Raw genomic sequence first — 14,060 nt, 5'->3', positions numbered from 1 at the left:
GTAATTGGTCCAGTATTTAAAAAGTTACAGTGTATACAGATAAAAAAAAGCCCACATCACAGTAAAACCGCTCTGCATCAAAGCTAAAACATTTTTCGGGGTTTTTATATAAAATGCTTCAAAAGTGGTCAAATTATATGTTTTTGGGGTCGGTTAATACGAATTTATTATTAGTTTTCAATTTCACTCAGCCAAAAAAAAAACAAAAATTAAATTTGTGTAAGCTAAAATTCAAAAGTGGTATTTGAGCACAAAACTTAATAGTATCATTCTGCATAGATCTACATAAAATAGTTTGATGAATTTTTTTTTTAAGATTTTAGGTGTTTTTGTGATAATATACACAATCTGTGAAAACTGTGGTGCCGAATTTGTTTTCCGTTTAATATGTTATGAATACATATGAGTTCTAACTACTGACAAATTCTTATTTTATAAGTCCTAAAATTGCGACTAAAAAACTAAAAAAACAAAAAACTTGAACCCCAACAAGGGGGGTGGGAAATGGGTCTCATTTAAATTTGATACAACTGACGTGTGCAAGCATACCAAATAAATATTTCATATAAATTTCAACTCGATCCTACTTTTTTTCTCGAAATTATAGCCGGTAAAAGTTCTAACTTAAAAACTGGTATGTTTTTTTTTGTTTTTCAAATTTCGGCTGTACAGAAGTAAACGTTTTCAATTTTTACCCCCAACCTAAAGTACTAACTAGATGAAATTTGTTATTTATAAAGTTGCTGCTCGAAGGAATTGGTTCAGTATTAAAAAAGTTACAGTGTATACAGATAAAAAAAAAACACATCAGAGTAAAACCAATACCTTCGCCGCTCTGGCATTTTAAGTATATTTATAATACATTTAAAAACTTAAAGAACCAACTAATAACGCGGTCAAATGGATAACGACACTAGACATCCAACTGTAAACACCTTAACTATTGACAACCTTAAAACATAGAATATCTTGTTTATTAATTAATTTATAAATTTTTTTTTGTGCAGTTGTAACTAATAATAGTAATAATTAAATTGAATATATATATTTATTAAGCAATAAAATTGACAGTAACCTATAATAATTATATGTAAAAAACACCATTAGTTCCATATAGAAATTGGCCGTCGGGCGAATAGGGGCACTATTTCCGATTTAATAGCCACGATACCGACTTCCACGGTTTTTTGATGATGAAAGCTAGCGATACTTGAGCGGGTGCCTCCAAATATTTTAAATTAAACGTCTACAAAAAAAAATTTTTTTAATAATGTCTAAAAAACATTCTTAGATCAATTATTTTACTTCGTCAGTATCTGAAGAGTGAACGCCAGTAATACGTATATACGCTACCAGCCTTTGTTCAAATTGCAACAACTGCCACGATTGGCACGGTTTATTAGATTTATCTATTATCATGACCCAATCTTTACGATTGACTGAAACTAGAACATTGTAACCGTAGGTATCGTTATGGTGGTCCCAAAGCAGCATCCTATAAATAATGACAATACTAATATAATCTTAATCTTATTGCCACAGTTGACCTAAAATTATTTTTAAATATATTTCAGACACAAAAAATTTTATAATTAAAAAATTGAAACCAAAATAAAAAGTAAATATTCTGTAAACGATTACCTAATTGAACTTAGCAAATACGGTTGGGCGAGTTGAACCTCTATAAACCCCGATTTCAGGTTGTGATATGTATATCCACGATCAAAAAGCTTGTTTTTATAGTCATCATACAGAATGTTGTTTTGAATCTTATCGAGCGATGTCTCCATTCTGTAGATAATCCAATTTGGAGTTCCTTTGGTTACAATCGCATTCATAGATGGTAAAGCAACATTGTACTTTGGAGCTGATAGATTAAAATCAGTTAATTAAACAAATAAGTTCTTTTTATATTATTTAAAGAATCAATTAATTTCATGGAATCCATACCTATTAATCCGTTTTTGATTTCAACCAAGTGCATTTTATCCGTATTGTACATGACTTGTAAAACGTTAAAAGTACAAGTCTCATTACGAGAACTTTTGGTTCCAACAATACGGATGTATCTAACATATATTCGGTTAATCCACAAACGTTGAATTGACCGACAATCGTAATTTGAATGATCAATCACACGAAACCAGCTGTACTTATCTATTGATACTTCAACGTAATAGGAGTCAATCCTAAAGAATTAAATAAGTCGATCAAATAAATGGTTTTATTTCTTTTTATAAATACGGATGGCAAAAAAGCAAATCATGTATTTAAATTATTGTTTTGCAAAATAGATTAAAACAATTTTTATAAGTCGGTGCATTTACAATTTTTTTTATTCATGAATAAATTAAATTAACAACTATTAAAATAAATCATGAAAAAACTAAATTTTAACCTTATTGGTATTCAAATAATTTTATACTTAATCTTTGATTAGAATATTATTAAATAAAAACACACCAATAACATAAATCCATTTCGATATAGTTTATATTCACTGGATGATCCAGCATGATCATGGTACCGCCGTCAATTTGAGAAAGCTCTATCGAATCTTCTTGAGCGAAATTCACATTTGGTACTAAAGAATAAAGTAGTTACTAACATAGTTCGCTTAACATATTATATTTACATTGAGCATACCTAATCGTCCTCGATCATTTAATGTTTGTGTGAGGGACTTCTTTATGACATCTAAAATAATTGTATCCGAACAAACCAGCTCTGATCGCCTAACTTCAGACAGTTCTTCAATATTCATAAGCTGATATCTGACGGCAGATAAAATTTTGGTTTTATCGCCAGGATGAAGGTGGTCTTGGTTCTTTTTTATCCACTGACAAACCGCACGGAATATATTTAATTCGTTAGCATACGCCGTGTTACGACTGAGAATTAAAACTAATGCTTCCTAAAAATTAATATTTCTGTCACAACTAGTTAGCTAACAAGAGCAATATTGATTTTTTACTATAAAATATAATTACGGCCGACAAAGATTGAGAATCTTCAGATTGCAATACATCCAAAGCGTGTATTTCAATAAAATTGATTGAAGCGACTTCAAGTTCTTTGAGTTGATAGTAAAATGCAACAACAAACAACGCACTCACACTGTCTACATTGATGTGATTACACAAGTACTCGGACAGTGAAAATTGTAAGTTTGTAAAACGCCATATATTCGAGAGAATTAATAACTCCAAAATGACGTTACTCTAATACATAAAAAATACATAATATATATATATTCGACAAATCCTTTTCTATAAAATATATTTATGTTCTAAATATATACATTACAAGTTACCTCTAGTACTCTTAAATTCATTTTACCAAAATAAATATATTTAAGAAGTTCTTTAATTGATGTTGGTGATCCTTCGTTTATTGTCACCACCTTTTTATGAGCTTCTTCATATCCGCTACGCAGTAATCCACTAAAAAAGTTATCCAATATTAGCATAAAAAAATGCATTGTATGTGCTACAACCAGTAAGGCACATTGTATGGGCTACTCAATTTACTTTAGTTTTGTTTAAGTATGTTAGATTATAATGAACAGCTATGTAATAAGTCATACAATCAGTTTGAATAATTACTATATAACTTGTTTACTTGTTTTACAAAAATATATTAATATTGTCATAAATATGTATAAGTGGTAATGGTTCATAGTATAAATTTATATCAAGCAAGTAAACTAACAATTATAGATTACAAAACAGTAAAAAATCTTAAGGTAATCGATGTTGCTGTTTTTTCAAAAACATTTAGGTTGGATTGATTAGGAAATTAGTGAGCCTAACCTAACCGTAAAAATTAAAAAATATGCTTTTCTAAATAATAGTAAAAAAGTAAAAAAATTTTTACTATTAGAACAATTGACCAATCAATCAAAAAAGAGAATAATATGCTTAAAGATATTATTACCTGAAGTAATCACTGCGTGAGGCTAACACAGCACGATGGGCGGGGAATCTTTTTATATCTACAACTAAAACAACATCCGAACACCTAAAATAAATATCAAAATATATTAGTAATATACTTAGAAATAGTATAAATGAATAATAATTTATGTATAATTTTAAATCTTTTAAAATAATACAGAGAAATTCCAAAAATAAATTTAGTTATAAACTGCTTGTATTTTTTTTATATTTAATACTACATTTTGATAAATTATATTCATTTTGTATTCATATTCAAGGGAGTGTTTCAGAGATAGCTAATTAAGTATAATTAATGTTGATGTTAATATTCATATTTGACCATAGCATATTCCTATTAATTGTAGAAATAAATAGTTTTAAGCTGATACTTCAATGAAGTTATTTATAGTAATAATAATCATACACGCTTTTACTACAACATAAATTAAAATATCCTGCTTTAAGGATATAATGTTATAAATTGAATGGCGTTAAGCAAAGAGTAACCAACCCAAAAAAAAGTCGAGATTTTAGTTTAACTAGAGTAGTTTAATATAAACGCTACGTTTGTATGTCAAAATCTATCAGATTCGTCATGGTTATGAAGTAAGTTGATGGTAATGTTATGTGGGGTCAGCTGGACACTGATAAATCTATCATTAATAAACAATTAGTGACGAAATTTATGTCTATACATACTAAAGTAATTCCTTCTATTGATAATTGTAACATAAATGCTGTTATAAGATTATGATTTTTCTATAGTTGAATTTGACTGTACTACAATTTTAGCTCTACTAACATGTGATAATTAAAATAAACTTAGATAATTTAATTGTGTTAACGATACTGATAAAAATATTAAAAATAAGTTTAGTGATATTGTTGAAGCCCTAGGCAGCCTTCCTATATAATGACATATACACGTTGATCACAGTGTCCAATATATAATAGACGCTCCAAGAAAAAAATCTTCTTCTTTATATAATCAACTTATTAAAGAACTAAACAATATATGTAAATCTATAGTATTATAAAAGGTAACGACCCCAACGGAATATTTTAATTCATTTGTCCCTGCAATTAAGAAGAATAATAGGTCTGGATCAAAAAAAATTGAAAAAGCCATCAAAAATTCACATTATATTCTTCCTACTTTTAAAGTTATCAAAATTCAATTATCTAACACCAAATATTTTCCAACATTAGATGCCAACTCAGTTTCTTGGATGATTCCATTAGGAAGGAGATTCTACTCTTTGTTGTTTTTATACACCTTTAAGGTTAATATTAATTGCTCCATTGCTTAATTTTGATAAAGAAACATTGCTGAAGAGTTAGTTTTATATTAACAATCATTTTATTAAAATATAGCTGTAGATTAGAGATAGTGATTCAAAATTAAAAAAGAAACTTCTAATGATTTTTAAAAAGTGCATGTTTAGAAGGTTTTATGATATAAAGCTTAAAACTAAAAGTGGTATAGGAGAAATAGAAAATAAATTATTATTTACATTGAAATATAATGAATATTTAAGATGAGAATAAATTGCAGTAAGAAAACTAATTATTCAAATAATTCTTCTATAGTTTTTAAACAGCATAAGGCAGTAAACAGATATGGTGGGAAATAGTAAAATTAAAGATATATTTATGTTAATTGTTCTTTATTTTTATCTTGTTTTGTCTCTAATAGTTTTTGACATTTTCATGACTTAACTTAGGCACATACCGAAAAAAGTGTTATTTACTTAGTGTTATCAAAAAAGCGTTACCACACGGAAATGAGGTTGAGGGTTGAAATGGAGATGGGATGGGGTTGGGGTTGATGATAGGGGTAGGAGATGGAGTAGGGGTGAGTGATAGGGGTGGGAGATAGAGGTGGGAGAAAGGGGTGGAATATAGGGGTGGGAGATAGTGGTAGTAGATTGGGGTGAGAGATATGTTGTATTCACAACGATCAAATTATAGCAGAAAAACAAATCCAATTGTAATTTAACAGGTTAATTTCCGATGAATTATTTTGGGCCAGATATTATGAAAACACTAAAATATTAGCCAGAAACTTGATATGTTTATTAGCCACCTTAGATACTAGCTTGTTAATATATTCTAAATTTTTTCGATACTTCAACTAGAAATGAAAATGCTCTTTTGTGGTTGCAGACTCAGCTGAAAAACTTTTTTATATTTATTGCTTTTTTTTTTTTTGTATGTGATAATTTTATATTTTATAATTAGTATGTTTTGTTTATAAAAATTATTTTTACTAACTAGTTAATTTTTTTTTTTAAGGGCATGTTTTAGTAGGCAACACTGTTATTATACATATATTGTACAGGTATTATTATACATATATTACACGGGTTAAGTGGTCAGTACTTAATAAAATGTAATGTTCTTAATGATCAAAAACCACCAGTCCTTTACATCTAATGGAATCTTAAATGTCATAATACATACTCCTCATTTAAAAACTGATTGCTATCGAAACGACGACATTCGTCGGTCAAGAAGTGAGTGTGATCAATTTGCTCGTCACCGGCCGGATTTGCCGAAGACGATAGATTCTCGGTACGACCAGAGTATGCTAAAATAAAAAATTAATTTTACAAATGAATTTGAATTGTTTATTAACAGAAAGCGGTTTGATTTAACATTTATTTTTTAAATGGTAAATTTTGATATTTTTAATGAAATAATAATAATAATTATATTGCACTAGTGCAGTAAAGTTTTATAATTGTAAAATAATTGAACAATTTTTCATTTATTTTTAAATACTGTTTTCTAGTTTTTCAAATGAAAAAATAACAATAACTTAATTGCGTATTTGCAGTACGGTTTAATAATAATTGTGAAATCGTTTACCATTTTTAGCAATAGTTATTAATATAAAATTAAGGACAGAGACTACAAACTAACCTTCCGTCAAACTTGTTAAAAATTACAAAATTACCTCCACCAGAGCTTTTTAGCGCTTAACTTAGACATTTTAACTAGTCAGCAAGGTTTTGTGAAAGGATTAGTAAATCTTACTAGGCCAACTTTTATTGAGAAAATAGCAAATACCGTAGATAATTACCATAGTCGGGTTTGGAATATATCGCTAAAGATCATATGCTTCGATTTTAAGAAGGCAATTATTTATGTAGATGCAATTGAAATATATTACGTACCCGGAGTTGACACGATTAGCATAATAAAATAAATAAACACCATCGTGTTATACGTGTTAAATTATCTATGAATACTAAACGAAACGCTTAGAAAAACAATACACCGTCCATAGGTATTGAAATCTAACGAGAAAATATTGTTTTGATAAAATAGCGCACAATTTTTTAGCATACGTGATAGTGTTTTTCACAGAAAGAAATATGTACACAACTGGTGTGCGTTCTTTGTGCGAGGCCCTGGTAAATTTGATCGTGCAGTAGCAAAAAGTATAGGCAAGGTTTATTATTGTATTTTGAATTCATGTTACCCGATTGTCGTATATAAAACGGGACTATCTGTTTTCAGAAAGTTAAAAACACGGGGGCCAAAAAAGGTGAACTATGATTTTTTTTCTAGAAAAAAATTTATCGAGAAAAAAAAATTCTATCCGAAGCTTCTTTGAATACAAGAAGTGTTTCCTGTTTAACAAATACATTATAAAATTGTCTTATAAAAAAAAAATAACTTTTGTTAATGGTATATAACCTTGATCAACCCCTGTAAATACGACACTAATTTAAATTTATCATGGTTATTTATATGTATGTGTTTTCTTCTTCTCCATCGGTAATGCTACAGGCGCCTTTAAAACAATTTACCACTTGCTATTCAAAAAAGGTTTATTTATTCCCTTAAGATAAAGATAGTTCATAATGAATATGTTTATGGTACTTGGAGGCGGGAAGACGAATATATGATACATATCATGTCAAAAAATATTATACAGGATGATTCTTTTATCATGAATCAGTCAATATCTCACTGGGTTTAATTTATAATTTCTGTGATCTCAACTTTTCACAATTTTTTTTTACCCTCCTCCCAACTTAGATTTTTTTTAAGGAACTTTTGAAACTTAAGTGGTAACGTATTTATTTTATCACCTTTTAAAATAGAGAATAATTTATTACAAATTTTGACTGGTCGATAACCAGTTTCAGATATTTATTTATGAAGTTATAAGTGTGTAAAAGTTAGAATGAGAGGGAAGTGGAATGTAGTATGTTTTTTATCTGCGCGCATTTCCCAACCGCAAATAGTTACATTAGTCCTCGATCATGAAATATTTTTGTGAGGGACTCTTTTATTACATCCAAAATATTTATTACACAATATTAGCTTTAAAAATGCCACAACCAGTAAGAGATAATATTGTGTGGGCTACAAAAAGCGAGTTTTCATTATAAAACTTTTTACAAATTTACCCTCGTTTAGTTTGATAAGATTAGATCATAATGAACTGCTATATCATTCATATATATAGTATATCACTTGTTTTACAAGAATTAATTAATATTGTCATGAAAATTTATATGTAGTAATTGTTTATATTAAAATCGATTTATATTAAGCAAGTAAACAAACAATTATACTTTTTTTTTGTATAACATTTACAAAAACATTTAGAATGGTTGATTAGAAAATTGGTGATACCGTAAAAAAATAGCAAAAAAATTCAATTAATAAATAAAAAAGTTGAACAAAGATTTTCGATGATATAGTACAACATAATGATTATTAAGGTATTATTATAAATAAGGAAATATGAATTCGATTAATTATAAGATTTAAATACCTAAAATATGCACTGCGTGAGGCTAACACAACACGATGGGCGTGGAATTTTTCATTATTTACAACTAAAACAACATCCGAAAACCTAAAATAAATATTAAATTTATATAATCAATTAATTTGATGAGAATATTACTCAAGTCAAAATGTTTGAGATGATAGTTCTATTCACTCCCTACTTTATTTCAAAAAAATATCACCGTCAAACGAAACAAACATTTTACTCGCATGCAGTCAGCAGACAAAGCAAAGAAGATTCTAAAGCATCAGTGAATATATAGCGGATTCGAAAAATAAGAGTATGTCATGTAAATATAATAAGCTTCAGGAGAGCCTAATTAAAGATTTCTTAATAAGTGGTATATATAATAATTTGCTTCATATTAAATAAAGCTTATTAAGAGAAGATAAATTAGCAGTAAAAAAGTCATAAGAAATATATTTGTAAATGAAGTTTTGTAGGCAACGTACAGAGGAAATCAATCCAAGTGAGAATGTTTTAGCTGTTCAGTCAAGGAAAGAGTCAATTCAAAAAATAGTTTATACAATATTCAATCAGCATTTAGCTCAAAAGAGTTAAAATAGAGAGTCGTCCTACACACGGTACAAAAACAATTAAAACATAGATACTACGGTAGATTCTAATGAATTCTATAATAATAATACTACCTACTCACCTAACAAACTATCATGGTTTTATTACCTCCCCCTATCAAGAAAAGAAAAGATCTGCTTCAGTCATTTGAGATCTAGTCATAACCTACTCCCATATCACATCTCTCTTAATGATTCCCCATTTTGCCCTCGTCACGACGATGAATTTGCCGTTGACTTCACTCATCTGCTCTCGTGTCCTGCCATTTCCTATTTTTGGGTCCCTCTCACCACCACTCTTCTTTCCTGTAAAATTAATCCCTTTAACATTAACTTTATACTTAATTGTTCATCCATCCCCATTATCCGTCATCATATTGTAAATAATTAATGTTAAGTCATCTCTCCTGCATTGAAAATATCGTCATCTTTTGTATATAATAATTTTGAGTTTCTGATTATTATTGTAGAAATAATAAGCTTAGCTGATATTTCAATAAAAAAAATGATAATTCTAATAATCATACACGCAAGACAAAAATATAAATTTTAAAATATTCTACTTTAGAGGTATAATGTTATAGTAATAATTGTAAACGCTTTAATCATTTTACTAATTTCAAGTCAAAAGCTGCAAGATCTGTCATGGTTATGAAATAAGTGGGTCCCCCTCAGAGAGTTATTTTGTCGGTACTATTATAGTGGTAAGAATGTTCTATTTTGATTAGTTGATTTGTCTTTTAACGGTATAGTTATAAAGTGTGAGCTGGACATTGGTATCCAGGTTAACATACCATAAAAAAATAACTTTTCAAATCTTAAAAAAAATTAAATCTATTATTAATTAACAATAAACGTCGAAAAGTATGTATGTCTATAAATGATAAAGTAGTTCCTTCTATTATACACCTATGGAACGGGTTAATTCGATTGTCACTGTAATTAAGTAGAATAATAGGTCTGGACAAAAGAAATCTGAATAAAGCCTTCAATAGGTCACATTATCCTCTTCCTACTTTTTGGTCAAATTTTTAATAGCGAATGTGATAAACCTGAACTTGACAGAGCTGGGACAATAATCGATATTCCACGCTTTTTGGGAATCCGTTATTATCAATCAATTTATCTGTTGTTGCATCACAATATGCAGTAGGAGCAGTTATAATGCAAAATAGGAAACCTTGCGTTTATGCTTCGCAGTCTCATAAGTCAATCTAAACAATTATTGAGAAAGAACTTTATGCCATTTTCTTCGGTTGTCAACGAATTCATAGACAAACTTTCAAAATTTAAACTTTTGAACTTTTTGAATTTTTCAAACTTATCATAAACCATTAGATTCACTTTTCAAAAAAACCCTTACTTACAGTACCTATTAGAACACAAAAAAAGATGTTAAATGCTTAATTTTATAATTGAATAGTTGAATATGTCCCAGGAACACTTCTAGTATTAGCAGAAACATTGTCTAGTGATCCATTCCTTGACGTCGACAGTCAATAAGGAAAACAGTATATTTGCCCTTAAAAATTCTTTTAATTTACTAGTTCATATTTTTTTAAATGTAATGTTCTTAATAATTAAAAATCTCCAGTCTTTTGCATCTAATTGAATCTTATTTTAATATTATAAAATGACGTAATTTGACACATACCTTTCGTTTAGATACAGATTTTTAATGTCGTTGCATAAAAAGTGAGTGTGCTCGATTTGCTGGGAACCGGGTGGACTGGACGAAGGCGATGCACACACGGAAGGGTCAGAAAATGCTAAAAAGAAATAGTAATTATTTTAAAAAAAGAATTTGTATTGTTCATTCTCAGTATGAATTAGTGTCCAGCGATTGCAGAAAACATTTTTTTATAGTTAATTTTAGTTCTGTAAATAAAATAATTACAATTGTATTGCACGAGTGCAGTATGGTTTATTAATTGTAAATTCGTTAAACATATTTAGCGTTTAATATAAAATTAAGGACAGACCTTATTAGCGCCCAACAGAATTTTCTAGAGCTTGTAATCTTAGACATTTTAAATTAGTCAGTAAGTAGGTTTGCGAATTTAAAATAAATAACTTATAGGACCATCTTTAAGTGAGCAAACAACAACGTAGATTGCGATACTTTTCATAACTGAGTTCAGATCTTATCGCTTAGGATTATTTGAATACAATTTTAGTAGTCGTCTATGAAATATATTACATACCTGGAGTTGACCTTAAAACGATATAAGAAGTACAAATAATAAATATCTTAGTGTTATACGTAATAATATGATTTATGAATACTGTACAAAACGCTTGGAAAAAAACAATACACCGTCCAAAGGTTTTGTAAGCTGAATGGTATATTATGTTTTAAGACAATAGCGCGCTATTTTTTTGCATACTTGACAGAGTTTATTTGAAAATAATTGTGTAGACAACAGGTGTACGTTTTTTGTGCGAAGCTTGAATTTAGTTCATTGTGCAGCAGCAAACTTATAGCGAACACACCTATTAAATCATAAATATTCTTGCTTTTGTTGTATTTGTATTCATGTAATCCTATTGTCGGATTTAGACTAAAAAAAAGTTTTCAAAAAAACGTGTTCTTTAGGTAAAAAAATAAAATTAGGTTCCTATACTTTTTTATAAACATCTAATACTTTACTTAATATTATGTTTCTTTTTTGTCTAAAACTTCTATAAATATAATAAAGATTTTCTACTTATTAAAAAAATTATTGGGTCTATTTATAAAAATTAGGACTCTAGAAAGTGATATATCACACTGGCCACTAGGGTTGGGCCTATCCGGATAATCGGATATCCGAAATCCGGATAGTTAAAAATTATCCGGATAGTTTCGGATATTCATTTAATTTTTATAAGACAAATATACCTTAATAATATAGTTGATCTTTCTATAGGAAACATTAAAACAATTTTCCACTTTCTCTTCAACAAAATGATTAGATTTTTCCTTGAAGGAATGACGTTGGATGATGAATACGTCTTATGGTATTTACATTTAACTCAGACCTTAAAGCCAAGTATAACATTCAATCGAAAATCGATCTAAATGTCTGCTGACAGAACTTATCAGCCAATACACAACGTCATAATATTTGGGATGGGATAAATAATAAGTTTAATTACAGACTTACATGAACCAATGATTTTATGTTTGAAAATATTATATAATCTATAGTCATGTTAATACATTAAATTGAATTATATATATATATATATATATATATATATATATATTAAACTACAACAAAAACAGTAACATATAATAATAAAATGTAAAAAACTCTATTAGCTCCACATAGAAGTTAGCCTTTGTGCGAAAGGTGGATGGCTATTTCTTACGGCTGAAGAGCTGTGATATCGACCGCTGTGGTTTTGGTGTGACGTTGGAATCTAGCGACACTTGGGCAGGTGCCTCCAAATATACACATTTAAAAAACTACAAAATAACTTTTGAACTCAGTGTAACTTTTGAAACACATTTTCTAGTGTGCGAAATTATACAAAATCCAATTAAAATAGATTATACACCTATCTCATGGTCCTATCATTAATGACTTATTGGTTCGTATTGGCCTAAAACGAGACCCCTAATTTGTTGAAAAATTTCCACCTTCCTTATGGTCTCCGCCATTTCAAATATTTTAAAATCTAGCGGAACACAAAGCAATTGGCATTTTTAAAATTGATAAAACTTGTTTTATTGGACACTCAAACCGAATGTTTACGTCATAGTTTAAAGATGGAATGAGTACAGTTAAATTAATATATATATTGTACAACATTAATGTCCAGTTCTTTTTATTGTCTTATTAATTAAAAAAAGAAGCGATATCGGAAAGGGTTATTTATTTATTGATGAATTACGTATTTTTAACTTTGTTCTTAAAATGTAATTTAATTTAATTTTAAGAACAAAAAAAAAAAGCCAGTACAGTGGGGTCGGGGCATAGTGGGGACGGAGAGGTCACAGGTCTACACATTTTATTATAACTGAAAGTGATAAAATCACTTTTAAATAAACGCTTCGATGCGAATTTGTGGATAGTATGTTCAAACCAGTTATAGCGGTTAAGAAGATATTTAAAATTTAATATTTAGTCTTCTGCAGGGTGGATACGATAAGGGTTGATCTCTGTCTATAAAAATGTACTGTCATAGTTACCCATATATCGTCATTAACAATATAATGAAAATATTTTCATTACCTTGAAGCAGTCCTCCGGATTTTGGAGTGGTTCCTTCCACTGTTTTTGTTTTTAATGTCTCTATTTCATCTTTTAAAAGTTTGATCTCTGATTCTCGCTTTGCTTTTTCTAATATTATGCTTGTGTCCGCATCGTTTATATTTTGTTTCAGTTCTTCGTGTATATTATTAATCATCTGTCTTAATTCGAGCACTTTCTTTTTTAAAACAAGATTTTCTTTCTCTAACTCGGTATTTATAAATTCCAAGTGATCTAATCGAGTGGACACTTCTTCCTTAGTTATATCCATGTCGACTCCAGACCTATTCAAGCTATTCTTCTTTCTTGTCATCTTATCGGGTCTTGGTTCGAGCTTTTCGTTGAGCGCCAGTTGAAGCGGTCCTACGGTTGTTGCCGTTGGACCTTACTTCTTTTGTTCAATGATAAACTCTACTTGGTTTTCAGAACAATTTATTTGATAATATAAAATATAATTTACAAAGTTTTTTACATTTGGTGTCAGGGTTCGAGAATC

General features: G+C 28.9%; 1 protein-coding gene across 1 annotated transcript; it reads right to left on the bottom strand.

Annotated features, from left to right (window-relative positions):
- Window positions 1-1,144: 1,144 nt before the first annotated feature.
- LOC126839773 (BTB/POZ domain-containing protein 9-like) lies at window positions 1,145-13,835 on the bottom strand. The gene is made up of 9 exons (XM_050575182.1): window positions 13,547-13,835; window positions 6,402-6,528; window positions 3,937-4,020; window positions 3,314-3,443; window positions 2,991-3,221; window positions 2,647-2,914; window positions 2,464-2,584; window positions 1,306-1,495; window positions 1,145-1,246 (listed from the first exon to the last, which is right to left on the bottom strand). Exons 1-9 carry the CDS (start codon window positions 13,833-13,835, stop codon window positions 1,145-1,147), a joined length of 1,542 nt encoding a protein of 513 aa, XP_050431139.1.
- Window positions 13,836-14,060: the final 225 nt, after the last annotated feature.

The sequence above is a fragment of the Adelges cooleyi genome, unplaced genomic scaffold (assembly GCF_023614345.1).
Source record: "Adelges cooleyi isolate 19-005CV unplaced genomic scaffold, UGA_ACOO_1.1 ACOO_flye_CR_arks_rails_tigmint_CR_PRNA_307, whole genome shotgun sequence".
NCBI lineage: Eukaryota > Metazoa > Arthropoda > Insecta > Hemiptera > Adelgidae > Adelges > Adelges cooleyi.
The sequence above is the reverse complement of the archived record's forward strand: the minus strand, read 5'-3'. Positions and strand labels throughout refer to the sequence as shown.

What these genes read in the sequence shown, in the direction of transcription:
- LOC126839773 (XM_050575182.1), bottom strand. Translation starts at nt 13,835, where the DNA reads ATGGATATAACTAAGGAAGAAGTGTCCACTCGATTAGATCACTTGGAA. An exon ending in ATCCGGAGGACTGCTTCAAG is followed by an intron (nt 6,529 to 13,546) that starts GTAATGAAAATA and finishes TTTTTATTTTAG; the next exon opens with CATACTCTGGTCGTACCGAG. An exon ending in AAATGATCGAGGACGATTAG is followed by an intron (nt 2,585 to 2,646) that starts GTATGCTCAATG and finishes TTTATTCTTTAG; the next exon opens with TACCAAATGTGAATTTCGCT.